The 15,199-nt window shown below is 46.6% G+C and overlaps 1 protein-coding gene across 1 annotated transcript in view; it reads left to right on the top strand.

Annotated features, from left to right (window-relative positions):
• The window catches only part of UBE2K (ubiquitin conjugating enzyme E2 K), a 73,021-nt gene that overhangs the window by 45,370 nt on the left and 12,452 nt on the right, over window positions 1-15,199 (top strand). Inside the window, exons 3-4 of the mRNA XM_063921156.1 lie at window positions 8,074-8,132; window positions 14,664-14,746. Coding sequence (XP_063777226.1) covers window positions 8,074-8,132; window positions 14,664-14,746 — 142 coding nt within the window. The remainder of the gene's footprint in view (window positions 1-8,073; window positions 8,133-14,663; window positions 14,747-15,199) is intronic.

Here is a 15,199-nt window from a genome sequence, read left to right as displayed (position 1 = left end):
GTGTAAAGTACCTTTGTTGCTACTGTTTTGCAACAGACTGTTTAGGCCCTTTTGAGTTCCATACATTTACATTCGTATACTTAAGTTGGCTGCTTTCAGTGCAAACCAAACATACTCATTGGCTGATCATAAAAGTATAATTAACCCACACATATAACAAAAGTGTACTGTTTGCTTTTCTAGGGAATTCACAGGATGTGTTTGCCCCTTGGTGACATGAATTATATACGTACTCTGGCTGGTAATGATGATTGTATATTATCTGCATTACAGAATAACTATATGGGTCATCTTGTTTTCAAGAATCCCTTTGTGGAATGAAGTCATTCCTTTCATCCATATGTTGCCATGAATACTAGAATATGTTGGTGATAGAGTGACGTACATGATATGTTATGCCCAAATTATTTCTATTTCCGGAAGTTGTTCCCACGTAGATACATTGTGTTTCGGTATAAAAACCATGTGGCAGATGACTTTCCTTTTATAACATGCAGTAGGAGCCATTATCAATGATACTCTGTCCAGGTTGGATGTGAAGGGCTGTGTATGCTTCATTTATTGGGAAAGTCTGAATTTTCTGTTCATAAACTGATGTGTTTATTAGCAGTCTGCAGGCCTACCTCTGCTCTATACAACCATCTTGACTCCCAGCAACCCATCATTACAATGTCCTACTTTGTGATGTGTGGCACTGTTCTGTAGCCAGTGTTACAGGATTAATAGATAATGTCACTGTGACAGACCTGATTGGGATGAGCCCTATGTCTTTTCCAACCATCAAATGGGGGTATAGTACTTAATGGAGGAGATTCAAATGTTTGAAAAGTTGGTTGGGTGTCTTTTTTTCCCCCTTGTCTATTAGGTAGGAAAAAACAGACTCCCAACTGACTTTTCTCTATCGTCCTAGTGGATGCTGGGGTTCCTGAAAGGACCATGGGGAATAGCGGCTCCGCATGAGACAGGGCACAAAAAGTAAAGCTTTAGGATCAGGTGGTGTGCACTGGCTCCTCCCCCTATGACCCCCCTCCAAGCCTCAGTTAGATTTTTGTGCCCGGCCGAGAAGGGTGCAATCTAGGTGGCTCTCCTAAAGAGCTGCTTAGAAAAGTTTAGCTTAGGTTTTTTATTTTACAGTGAGTCCTGCTGGCAACAGGATCACTGCAACGAGGGACTTAGGGGAGAAGAAGTGAACTCACCTGCGTGCAGGATGGATTGGCTTCTTTGGCTACTGGACATTAGCTCCAGAGGGACGATCACAGGTACAGCCTGGATGGTCACCGGAGCCTCGCCGCCGGCCCCCTTGCAGATGCTGAAACGAGAAGAGGTCCAGAATCGGCGGCAGAAGACTCCTCAGTCTTCTTAAGGTAGCGCACAGCACTGCAGCTGTGCGCCATTTCCTCTCAGCACACTTCACACGGCAGTCACTGAGGGTGCAGGGCGCTGGGAGGGGGGCGCCCTGGGAGGCAAATGAAAACCTTTTTTGGCTAAAAATACCTCACATATAGCCTCCGGGGGCTATATGGAGATATTTAACCCCTGCCAGAATCCATTAAAGAGCGGGAGACGAGGCCGCCGAAAAAGGGGCGGGGCCTATCTCCTCAGCACACAGCGCCATTTTCCCTCACAGAAAGGCTGGAGGGAAGGCTCCCAGGCTCTCCCCTGCACTGCACTACAGAAACAGGGTTAAAACAGAGAGGGGGGGCACTAATTTGGCGTTAGAAATATATAAAAGATGCTATAAGGGAAAACACTTATATAAGGTTGTCCCTATATAATTATAGCGTTTTTGGTGTGTGCTGGCAAACTCTCCCTCTGTCTCTCCAAAGGGCTAGTGGGTCCTGTCCTCTATCAGAGCATTCCCTGTGTGTGTGCTGTGTGTCGGTACGTGTGTCGACATGTATGAGGACGATGTTGGTGAGGAGGCGGAGCAATTGCCTGTAATGGTGATGTCACTCTCTAGGGAGTCGACACCGGAATGGATGGCTTATTTAGGGAATTACGTGATAATGTCAACACGCTGCAAGGTCGGTTGACGACATGAGACGGCCGACAAACAATTAGTACCGGTCCAGACGTCTCAGAAACACCGTCAGGGGTTTTAAAACGCCCGTTTACTTTAGTCGGTCGACACAGACACGGACACTGAATCCAGTGTCGACGGTGAATAAACAAACGTATTCCTTATTAGGGCCACACGTTAAGGGCAATGAAGGAGGTGTTACATATTTCTGATACTACAAGTACCACAAAAGAGGGTATTATGTGGGATGTGAAAAAACTACCGTAGTTTTTCCTGAATCAGATAAATTAAATGAAGTGTGTGATGATGCGTGGGTTCCCCCCGATAGAAAATTATGGGCGGTATACCCTTTCCCGCCAGAAGTTAGGGCGCGTTGGGAAACACCCCTTAGGGTGGATAAGGCGCTCACACGCTTATCAAAACAAGTGGCGGTACCGTCTATAGATAGGGCCGTCCTCAAGGAGCCAGCTGACAGGAGGCTGGAAAATATCATAAAAAGTATATACACACATACTGGTGTTATACTGCGACCAGCGATCGCCTCAGCCTGGATGTGCAGAGCTGGGGTGGCTTGGTCGGATTCCCTGACTAAAAATATTGATACCCTTGACAGGGACAGTATTTTATTGACTATAGAGCATTTAAAGGATGCATTTTCTATATATGCGAGATGCACAGAGGGATATTTGCACTCTGGCATCAAGAGTAAGTGCGATGTCCATATCTGCCAGAAGATGTTTATGGACACGACAGTGGTCAGGTGATGCAGATTCCAAACGGCACAAAGGTGTATTGCCGTATAAAGGAAGAGGAGTTATTTGGGGTCGGTCCATCGGACCTGGTGGCCACGGCAACTGCTGGAAAATCCACCGTTTTTACCCTAAGTCACATCTCTGCAGAAAAAGACACCGTCTTTTCACTCTCAGTCCTTTCGTCCCTATAAGAGTCATATCTGCCCAGGGATAGAGGAAAGGGAAGAAGACTGCAGCAGGCAGCCCATTCCCAGGAACAGAAGCGTTCCACCGCTTCTGCCAAGCTCTCAGCATGACGCTGGGACCGTACAGGACCCCTGGATCCTACATGTAGTATCCCAGGGGTACAGATTGGAATGTCGAGACGTTTCCCCTTCGCAGGCTCCTGAAGTCTGGTTTACCAAGGTCTCCCTCCGACAAGGAGGCAGTATGGGAAACAATTCACAAGCTGTATTCCCAGCAGGTGATAATTAAATTACCCCTCCTACTACAAGAAAAGGGGTATTATTCCACATTATATTGTGGTACTGAAGCCAGAAGGCTAGGTGAGACCTATTCTAAATCTAAAAAAATTTGAACACTTACAAAGGTTCAAATCAAGATGGAGTCACTCAGAGCAGTGATAACGAACCAGGAAGAAGGGGACTATATAGTGTCCCGAGACATCAGGGATGCTTACCTCCATGTCCAAAATTTGCCCTTCTCACTAAGGGTACCTCAGGTTCGTGGTACAGAACTGTCACTATCAGTTTCAGACGCTGCCGTTTGGATTGTCCACGGCACCCCGGGTCTTTACCAAGGTAATGGCCGAAATGATGATTCTTCTTCGAAGAAAAGGCGTCTTAATTATCCCTTACTTGGACGATCTCCTGATAAGGGCAAAGTCCAGGGAACAGTTGGAGGTCGGAGTAGCACTATCTCGGATACTGCTACAATAGCACGGGTGGATTCTAAATATTCCAAAATCGCAGCTGATCCCGACGACAAGTCTGCTGTGCCTAGGGATGATTCTGGACACAGTCCAGAAAAAGGTGTTTTCTCCCGGAAGAGAAAGCCAGGGAGTTATCCGAGCTAGTCAGGAACCTCCTAAAATCAGTGCATCATTGCACAAGGGTCCTGGTAAAGATGGTGACTTCCTACGAAGCAATTCCATTCGGCAGATTTCACGCAAGAATTTTTCAGTGGGATCTGCTGGACAAATGGTCCGGATCGCATCTTCAGATGCATCAGCGGATAACCCTATATCCAAGGACAAGGGTGTCTCTCCTGTGGTGGTTACAGAGTGCTCATCTTCTAGAGGGCCGCAGATTCGGCATTCAGGATTGGATGCTGGTGACCACGGAGGCCAGCCCGAGAGGCTGGGGAGCAGTCACACAAGGAAAAAATTTCCAGGGAGTGTGATCAAGTCTGGAGACTTTTCTCCACATAAATATACTGGAGCTAAGGGTAAATTTATAATACTCTAAGCTTAGCAAGACCTCTGCTTCAAGGTCAGCCGGTATTGATCCAGTGGGAAAAACATCACGGCAGTCGCCCACGTAAATAGACAGGGCGGCACAAGAAGCAGGAGGGCAATGGCAAAAACTGCAAGGACTTTTCGCTGGGCGGAAAATCATGTGATAGCACTGTCAGCAGTGTTTCATTCCGGGAATGGAAACTGGGAAGCAGACTTCCTCAGCAGGCACGACCTCCACCCAGCAGAATGGAAACTTCATCGGGAAGTTTTCCACATGATTGTAAACCGTTGGGAAATACCAAAGGTGGACATGATGGCGTCCCGTCTGAACAAAAAACGGGACAGGTATTGCGCCAGGTTAAGAGACCCTCAGGCAATAGCTGTGGACGTTCTGGTAACACCATGGATGTACCAGTCGGTGTATGTGTTCCATCCTCTGCTTCTCATACCTAAGGTACTGAGACTTATAAGACGTAGAGGAGTAAGAACTATACTCATGGCTCCGGATTGGCCAAGAAGGACTTGGTACCCGGAACTTCAAGAGATGCTCACAGAGGACGTATGGCCTCTGCCGCTAAGAAGGGACTTGTTTCAGCAAGTACCATGTCTGTTCCAAGACTTACCGCAGCTGCGTTTGACGGCATGGCGGTGGAACGCCGGATCCTAAGGGAAAAAGGCATTCCGGAAGAGGTCATTCCTACCCTGGTCAAAGCCAGAAAGGAGGTGACCGCACAACATTATCACCACATGTGGCAAAAATATGTTGCGTGGTGTGAGGCCAGAAAGGCCCCACGAAGAAATGTCAACTCGGTCGATTCCTGCATTTCCTGCAAACAGGAGTGTCTATGGGCCTCAAATTGGGGTCCATTAAGGTTCAAATTTCGGCCCTGTCGATTTTCTTCCAGAAAGAAGTGGCTTCAGTTCCTGAAGTCCAGAAGTTTGTCAAGGGAGTATTGCATATACAACCCCCTTTTGTGCCTCCAGTGGCACTGTGGGATCTCAACGTAGTTCTGGGATTCCTCAAATCACATTGGTTTAAAACCAGTCAAATCTGTGGATTTGAAGCATCTCACATGAAAAGTGACCATGCTCTTGGCCCTGGCCTGGACCAGGCGAGTGTCAAATTGGTGGGTTTTTTTCTCAAAAAAGCCCATATCTGATTGTCCATTCGGACAGGGCAGAGCTGCGGACTCGTCCCCAGTTCTCTCCCTAAGGTGGTGTCAGTGTTTCACCTGAACCAGCTTATTTTGGTGCCTTGCGCCTACTAGGGACTTGGAGGACTCCAGGTTGCTAGATGTTGTCAGGGCCCTGTAAATATAGGTTCCAGGACGGCTGGAGTCGGGAAAACGGACTTGCTGTTATCCTGTATGCACCCAACAAACTGGGTGCTCTTGCTTCTAAGCAGACTATTGCTAGTTGGATGTGTAATACAATTCAGCTTGCACATTCTGTGGCAGGCCTGCCACAGCCAAAATATGTAAATGCCCATTCCACAAGGAAGGTGGGCTTATCTTGGGCGGCTGCCCGAGGGGTCTCGGCTTTACAACTTTGCCGAGCGGCTATTTAGTCAGGGGCAAACACGTTGGTAAAATCCTACAAATTTGATACCCTGGCTAAGGAGGACCTGGAGTTCTCTCATTCGGTGCTGCAGAGTCATCCGCACTCTCCCGCCCGTTTGGGAGCTTTGGTATTATCCCCATGGTCCTTTCAGGAACCCCAGCATCCACTAGGACGATAGAGAAAATAAGAATTTACTTACCGATAATTCTATTTCTCGGAGTCCGTAGTGGATGCTGGGCGCCCATCCCAAGTGCGGATTATCTGCAATACTTGTACATAGTTACAAAAATCGGGTTATTATTGTTGTGAGCCATCTTTTCAGAGGCTCCGCTGTTATCATACTGTTAACTGGGTTCAGATCACAGGTTGTACAGTGAGATTGGTGTGGCTGGTGTGAGTCTTACCCGGGATTCAAAATCCTTCCTTATTGTGTACGCTCGTCCGGGCACAGTATCCTAACTGAGGCTTGGAGGGGGGTCATAGGGGGAGGAGCCAGTGCACACCACCTGATCCTAAAGCTTTACTTTTTGTGCGCTGTCTCCTGCGGAGCCGCTATTCCCCATGGTCCTTTCAGGAACCCCAGCATCCACTACGGACTCCGAGAAATAGAATTATCGGTAAGTAAATTCTTATTTTTTTCAAACATTTGAATCTCCCCCAATGAGTCCTGGTCCACCATGCAGAGTGGTGCCTCGGCCATCCATATAGTACACGCATTCCCAACCACTGTCCTCAAGGCATGTCCAAAAAGTGACCTCTTCGGTCGCCCAAATAGCACTTAACAATTGTGCACATTAGTTTAGTTTGGTTTAGCTGCTTTATGCTGCTAAACCTGACTCTAATGGGTGCGCTAACGAGCATTAATTGAATATCACCCCTGCAATCTCCTGTCACTTTAAATGGAAGATTGGCCTGCGATAGCAATTGAATACTGCCCTTAGTGTGCCTTGAGGACTGAAGTTGGGAAACACTATAGTACATGTACTACATGTCTGGTCACTGTTTATAACCTGACTGTGAGTCAGAAGAACATAATTGGAAGCCATATATACACTATTTTCATCCCCAGCTCCTTTTCAGTGGAAAGTGTTTCTTCCCATACTTTATAGCTTTAACACTGGAGATCTCCCTTTAGACATATCTTAAGGGAGCAGGGCAAGTGCATTCCTTTGTATGAAGATGTCGTAGCGCTTCCCATTACAATGGCATTACAGTTTCTGTATCATTTCTTCTACAGAGTACTGCTCTCCACACAGACTGTAAGGTGCTACTTACTGTACTTCCATATACAGTATTTCCCCACACTTTGCTCCAACAACTTGTTAATAGGAAGTGTGGACTTGATGCCATCAAAACCTGTTGTGGTGGTTTATCCAATGCTAGACCTGCACCCTAATACAGCTTTAACAATCTCTTCAGGTCCTTAATTCTAACACTGATTTTAATATTTTTATCCAGACCAATTGCTGGGCTTTCCAAACACTGTAGTAGTAGGTTTTGGTGCATTGTGTATAAAATAGTTGTTCTACAGCCTGGTAAATACTTAAGATGGTTTACTTTCTTTTACCGGCTGATGCCTTCTCTGCTGGCACCCATCACAGTGACTTTCGTTCTTCAGGTACACCTTGTTTCTCTACTAGACTAAAGCCAAAGGCATCATATCAAAATGCATTCACTCTTATTTTCTGCCAAGCAAATCCGTATAATGAATAAGGGGAATGTTCCCAGTATGCCAGTGATCAGTAATTCCAGGGTATGCACACAGGGCGTTTACTATAAATAGTCTAGGTGATCACTTTTACTACTGAATCTGTTCTCACGTATGGATGTGGGAAGTGCAGGCTGCAGTCAGAGCTGTATCCGTCAGTGCCTATATATATGATCTTACAGAGATCCATTTGTTCTATCTCTTGTGCGTTCAACTCCCATGTAACGGAAAGGAAAATGCTTGTGTAAAGGAGTCCCGGGGAAAGGAGAACCTATATATTTGGATGTACAGGTAACAGTGAATGCATTTGGAGACTTTTCGGCTTGCTCAGCGCTAGTGATTGCATTACCAGTAGCAGCAGAGACCCCTTCTCTTCACAGCTTTGTCTCTCCATTTCCTCTTCACTGTCACATGTCAAGAGTTGCCCCTCCATATGTTACTGTACTGATGTACTGGCCAGGAATGAGGACAGTATGGTACTGTAATGGTCCTACTAATTGCTGTCAATTTTCTATGAGGTGCTGTTAAATCCTATAAATACTTATTTATGTAATAAACTGATTTTATTTTGTTACAGGTGGACGGTATCAATTAGAAATTAAAATACCAGAAACCTACCCATTTAATCCACCTAAGGTTAGTAGACCTCTGTTTTTAACCTTTTATGTCATGTTTTCTTTTATTTTCATAAAATGTTATCTCATGACCTTTTATTGGTGTATATTCTAAATGTAGTTGGGTATCTCTTAATATGTGATGCATGCATAGACCTGGTTACATCATTCTTATCTCTATGGATCTCTGAGAAATATGAAGCCAGCTCCTTGACTAAATAGCCACTGTGATGCCAAATGTAGTGTTTGTAATATAATTCCAGTATATTTCTCTTGCGTCCTAGAGGATCCTGGGGACTCCGTAAGGACCATGGGGAATAGACTGGCTCCGCAGGAGACATGGGCACTAAAAAGAACTTTAGATATGGGTGTGCACTGGCTCCTCCCTCTATGCCCCTCCTCCAGACCTCAGTTTGATACTGTGCCCAGAGGAGACTGGGTGCACTACAGGGGAGCTCTCCTGAGTTTCCTGAAAGAAAGAAAGAAAGAAAGAAAGAGAAAGAAAGAAAGAATTTTTGTTAGGTTTTTTATTTTCAGGGAGCCTGCTGGCAACAGGCTCCCTGCATCGAGGGACTGAGGGGAGAGAAGCAGACCTACTTAAATGATAGGCTCCGCTTCTTAGGCTACTGGACACCATTAGCTCCAGAGGGAGTCGGAACGCAGGTCTCTCCTAGCTGTTCGTCCCGGAGCCGCGCCGCCGTCCTCCTCACAGAGCCGGAAGATAAAAGCCGGGTGAGTATGAGAAGACAGAAGACTTCAGAGGTGGCAGAAGACTTCTGATCTTCACTGAGGTAACGCGCAGCGGTAACGTGGCGCGCCATTGCTCCCACTCAGAACACACACGGTGGGCACTGTAAGGGTGCAGGGCGCAGGGGGGGGGGCGCCCTGGGCAGCAATTTAAACCCCTGTGACTGGCAATAAAGTGTATGTATGTATGTGTGTGTGTGTGTGTGTATATATATATATATATATATATATATATATATATATATATATATATATATATATATATATATATATATATATATATATATATATATTGCTCTGCACTGTATATTAGAGATCCCCCGCCAGTTTTTTGAAAGGAATCGAGTGGGACCGAAGCCCGCCGCTGAGGGGGCGGAGCTTGATCCATCAGCACTCACCAGCGCCATTTTCTCCACAACACACTGCTGAGAAGCTGGCTCCCCGGACTCTCCCCTGCTGAACACGGTGACAGGGGGTTTTAAAGAAGGGGGGGGGGGGCACATAATTTGGCGCAGTGAATATAATAAAAGCGTTATCTGGGTATTTTTTTTTCCCAGGGTCATTGGCGCTGGGTGTGTGCGGGCATACTCTCTCTCTCGGTCTCTCCTAAGGGCCTTGTGGGGGAACTGTCTCCAGATAGAGAATTCCCTGAGTGTGTGGGGTGTCGGTACGCGTGTGTCGGCATGTCTGAAGCGGAAGGCTCTTCCAGGGAGGAGGTGGAGCAAATGTGTGGTGTCTCCGTCGGCAACGCCGACACCTGACTGGTTGGATATGTGGAATGTTTTAAATGCAAATGTAAATTTATTACACAAAAGGTTGGACAAAGCAGAGTCCAGGGAATGCACAGGGAGTCGAGCCCTGCCTTTCACCATGTCGCAGGGACCTTCTGGGTCTCAAAAGCACCCACTATCCCAAGTAGTAGACACTGATACCGACACGGATTCTGACTCCAGTGTCGACTACGATGATGTAAAGTTACAGCCAAAATTGGCTAAAAGTATTCATTATATGATTATTGCAATAAAAGATGTGTTGCATATCACAGATGACCCCTCTGTCCTTGACACGAGGGTACGTATGTATAAGGAAAAGAAACCTGAGGTAACCTTTCCCCCATCTCATGAACTGAACAAGTTATTTGAAAAGGCTTGGGAATCTCCAGACAAAAAACTGCAGATTCCCAAAAGGATTCTTATGGCGTATCCTTTCCCGGCTAAGGACAGGATTCGGTGGGAATCCTCCCCAAGGGTGGACAAAGCGTTGACACGCTTATCCAAATAGGTAGCGCTGCCATCTCAAGATACGGTGACCCTCAAGGATCCTGCTGATCGCAGGCAGGAGACTACCTTGAAGTCAATTTACACACATACTGGTACCTTACTCAGACCGGCGATAGCGTCGGCTTGGGTTTGTAGCGCGGTAGCAGCGTGGACAGATACCTTATCTGCTGATATAGATATGCTGGATAAGGAAACCATTTTATTGACCCTGGGTCATATTAAAGATGCTGTCCTATATATGAGAAATGCTCAGAGAGACGTTGGCCTACTGGGTTCCAGAGCCAACGCTATGGCGATTTCCGCTAGACGAGCCCTATGGACCCGACAATGGACGGGTGATGCCGACTCGAAGAGGCATATGGAGGTTTTACCTTACAAGGGTGAGGAATTGTTTGGGGAAGGTCTCACGGACCTGGTTTCCACAGCTACTGCAGGTAAATCAGCATTTTTGCCTTAGGTTTCCTCACAGCCTAGGAAAACGCCACATTATCAGATGCAGTCCTTTCGGTCGCATAAACCCAAGAGAGTGCGGGGATCTTTCTTTCTTGCCAGAGGTAAGGGCAGGGGGAAAAAGCTGCCAGCCACAGCTAGTTCCCAGGAGCAGAAGTACTCCCCGGCCTCTACAAAATCCACTGCATGATGCTGGGGCTCCGCTGAGGGAGTCCGCCCCAGTGTGGGCACGTCTTCGACTTTTCAGCCACGTCTGGATTCACTCACAGGTGGATCCCTGGGCAATAGAAATTGTTTCCCTGAGTTACAAGCTGGAATTCGAAGAGGTGCCTCCTCGCCGGTTTTTCAAATCTGCCCTACCGGCTGCTCCCCCAGAGAGGGAGATGGTTTCAAATGCAATTCAAAAGTTGTGTCTTCAACAAGTGGTGGTCAAGGTTCCCCTGCTTCAGCAGGGGATGGGGTATTACTCAACCCTGTTTGTGGTCCCGAAACCGGACGGTTTGGTCAGACCCATTTTAAATTTAAAATCCTTAAACCTATACTTAAAAAGGTTCAAATTCAAGATGGAATCGCTCAAGGCGGTCATAGCCAGCCTTGTAGGGGGGGATTATATGGTATCCCTGGACATAAAGGATGCATACCTTCATGTCCCCATACATCCGCCTCATCAGGCGTTCCTGAGATTTGCTGTACAGGATTGTCATTACCAATTTCAGACGTTGTCGTTTGGGCTTTCCACGGCCCCGAGGATTTTCACCAAGGAAATGATGGTGCTCCTGCGCAAGCAGGGTATCACAATTATCCCGTACTTGGACGATCTCCTAATAAAAGCGAGATCAAAAGAGCAGTTACTGAACAGCGTATCGCTTTCCCTGAGGGTGTTGCAGCAGCACGGCTGGATTCTCAATATCCCGAAGTCACAGTTGGTTCCGACGACCCGTTTGCCTTTCTTATGCATGATTCTGGATACAGACCAGAAAAGGGTTGATCTCCCGATGGAAAAGGCCCAAGAGCTCATGAGTTTGGTCAGGGACCTCTTGAAGCCAGAAAGGGTGTGGGTGCATCACTGCACTTGAGTTCTGGGAAAGATGGTGGCGTCTTACGAGGCCATTCCGTTCGGCAGGTTCCATGCGAGGACTTTTCAGTGGGACCTTCTGGACAAGTGGTCCGGGTCACATCTACAGATTCATCAGATGATCAGCCTGTCCCCCAGGGCCAGGGTATCTCTCCTGTGGTGGCTGCAAAGTGCTCACCTTCTGGAGGGTCGCAGGTTCGGCATTCAGGACTGGGTTCTGATAACCACGGACGTGAGCCTCCGAGGTTGGGGAGCGGTCACACAGGGAAGAAACTTCCAGGGTCTCTGGTCAAGCCAGGAGGCTTGTCTTCACATCAACGTACTGAAATTAAGGGCCGTATACAACGGCCTTCATCAAGCGGAGACTTTGCTTCGCGACCTACCGGTTCTGATTCAGTCAGACATCATCACCGCAGTGGCTCATGTAAACCGCTAAGGCGGAACAAAGAGCAGAGTGGCAATGAGCGTAAAATCATGTAAGCGCTCTGACAGCAGTCTTCATTCCGGGAGTGGACAACTGGCAAGCAGACTTCCTCAGTAGACACTATCTACATCCAGGAGAGTGGGGACTTCATCAGGAAGTCTTCGCAGAGATTGCAAGTCAGTGGGGACTGCCTCAGATAGACATGATGGCGTCACGCCTCAACAAAAAACTACCGAGGTATTGCGCCAGGTCAAGGGACCCTCAGGTGGTAGCAGTGGACGCCCTGGGGACACCGTGGGTGTTCCAGTCGGTCTATGTGTTTCCTCCTCTTCCTCTCATCTCCAAGGTCTTGAGAATCATAAGACGAAGAGGAGTACAGACCATTCTCATTGTTCCAGATTGGCCTCGAAGGGCCTGGTATCCGGATCTGCAGAAAAATGCTCACAGAAGATCCGTGGCCTCTTCCTCTCAGAGAGGACCTGTCACAACAGGGGCCCTTTCTGTTCCAAGACTTACCGCGGCTGCGTTTGACGGCATGGCGGTTGAATGCCGGATCCTAGCGGAAAAGGGCATTCCGGATGAGGTCATTCCTACTCTGATAAAGGCTAGGAAGGACGTGACAGCAAAACATTATCACCGTATTTGGAGGAAGTATGTCTCTTGCTGTGAGTCCAGGAATGCTCCTCCGGAAGAATTCCATCTGGGCCGTTCCTTCACTTCCTACAGACTGGAGTGAATTTGGGCCTAAAATTAGGCTCCATTAAGGTTCAGATTTCGGCCCTATCCATTTTCTTTCAAAAGGAATTGGCTTCTCTTCCGGAAGAACAGATTTTTGTGAAGGGAGTTCTGCATGCTGCATATCCAGCCTCCTTTTGTACCTCCAGTGGCGCCCTGGGACCTTAACGTGGTGTTGCGGTTCCTTAAGTCTCACTGGTTTGAGCCACTTAAAACGGTGGAATTAAAGTATCTCACTTGGAAAGTGGTCATGTTGTTGGTCTTGGCATCGGCAAGGTGAGTGTCGGAATTGGCGGCTTTATCTCACAAAAGCCCCTATCTGATTTTCCATATGGATAGAGCAGAGTTGCGGACTCAATTTTTGCCCAAGGTGGTTTCATCTTTTCATATGAACCAACCTATTGTGGTGCCTGTGGCTATGCGGGACTTGGAGGATTACGAGTCCCTTGATGTGGTCAGGGCATTGAAAATTTATGTAGCCAGAACAGCTCGGGTGAGGAAAACAGAGGCTCTGTTTGTCCTGTATGCAGCCAAAGAAACAACAAAACCAAAGTGTCTGGCGCTCGATTAATATGTACTAAATCTCTATAAAAAGAGAGAGGACAACCTATATTCGGCTGCCTTCCCAATGTGGACCTGGAGATCCACCCAACATGCAAATGCAACCAAGAAAAAATAAGTGAAGGCGCACAGAAATATAGAATAACCTACTGCTGTTTTGATACAAATTAGTAATTTATTGCTAATTAGATATAAAATATTAAAATACACACAATAAAACAAAATTAATAATATTTACCATAAGACCAACAAACAATAATTTTGTTAATACCGCATATAGTTATTGGCTCCACACAGACTGATGATTTGATTAGTAAATTACTCCTTCAAGAATTAACTTAACCGCATGCACAGGTTGGCGCGCCTGCTTCTAAGCAGACTATTGCTCGCTGGATCTGTAACACGATTCAGCAGGTTCATTCTACGGCTGGATTGCCGGTACCAAATTCGGTAAAGGCCCATTTCACTAGGAAGGTGGGCTCTTCTTGGGCGGCTGCCCGAGGTGTATCGGCATTACAGCTTTGCCGAGCAGCAACTTGGTCGGGTTCAAACACCTTTGCAAAGTTCTACAAGTTTGATACCCTGGCTGATGAGGACCTCATGTTTGCTCTATCGGTGCTGCAGAGTCATCCACATTCTCCCACCCGTTTTGGAGCTTTGGTATAATCCCCATGGTCCTTACGGATTCCCCAGCATCCTCTAGGACGTAAGAGAAAATAAGATTTTAAACCTACTGGTAAATCTTTTTCTCCTAGTCCGTAGAGGATGCTGGGCGCCCGTCCCAGTGCAGACTATCTTCTGCAAGACTTGTATATAGTTTCTGCTTACATAAGGGTTATGTAACAGTTTTGATCAGTCTTGGGCTGATGCTGTTTTGTTTCATACTGTTGACTGGTTCGTATATCCATGTTATACGGTGTGGATGGTGTGGGCTGGTATGAATCTTGCCCTTAGATTAACAATAATCCTTTCCTCGTACTGTCCGTCTCCTCTGGGCACAGTTTCTCTAACTGAGGTCTGGAGGAGGGACATAGAGGGAGGAGCCAGTGCACACCCATATCTAAAGTTCTTTTTAGTGCCCATGTCTCCTGCGGAGCCCGTCTATTCCCCATGGTCCTTACGGAGTCCCCAGCATCCTCTACGGACTAGGAGAAAAAGATTTACCGGTAGGTTTAAAATCCTTATTTTTTATAATAGGGGTTCTTATTACTGAGGATAGCCATCTTCTTAAATAGAACTTGAACACGCTTTTAGTTATAATTATGCGTCTTTGTGTTTTAGGTGCGATTTATTACTAAAATCTGGCATCCAAATATTAGTTCGGTTACGGGAGCCATATGTTTGGACATATTGAAAGACCAATGGTAAGATGTGATACACGAGGGCTTTTCATATGTAAACAGGGTCATTTTATACTAGAGATGAGTGGGTTCGGTTTTACTCTGATTTACCCGGATCTTCTTATTGGCTCTCGGATGTCACACGTTTTGGTTAGCCAAAAAGAAAAATCGTGAAAATCTGAACTGGCGTTAATTCTGGCGTTAAGAACAGAGTAAATCCGAACCTGCTCATCTGTTTTATATGGTATCTGGTCTCTAGGTCAACCACTATTGGTCGACATGAGTTTTTTAAAAAATGTTTTAATTTTTTGAACTTTTTCATGCTTTACGATCCACGTGGACTACAATTGGAAACTGTAACCTTCCATGAAGCAATGCGATCTACTTACTGTCGACCAATAGTGGTTGACCTAGAGCAGTGATGGCTAACCTTGACACTCCAGTTGTTGTTGAACTACATATCCCAGCATGCCCTGC

This window comes from Pseudophryne corroboree, chromosome 1 (assembly GCF_028390025.1).
Source record: "Pseudophryne corroboree isolate aPseCor3 chromosome 1, aPseCor3.hap2, whole genome shotgun sequence".
Classification (NCBI taxonomy): Eukaryota; Metazoa; Chordata; class Amphibia; order Anura; family Myobatrachidae; genus Pseudophryne; species Pseudophryne corroboree.
The sequence above is the reverse complement of the archived record's forward strand: the minus strand, read 5'-3'. Positions and strand labels throughout refer to the sequence as shown.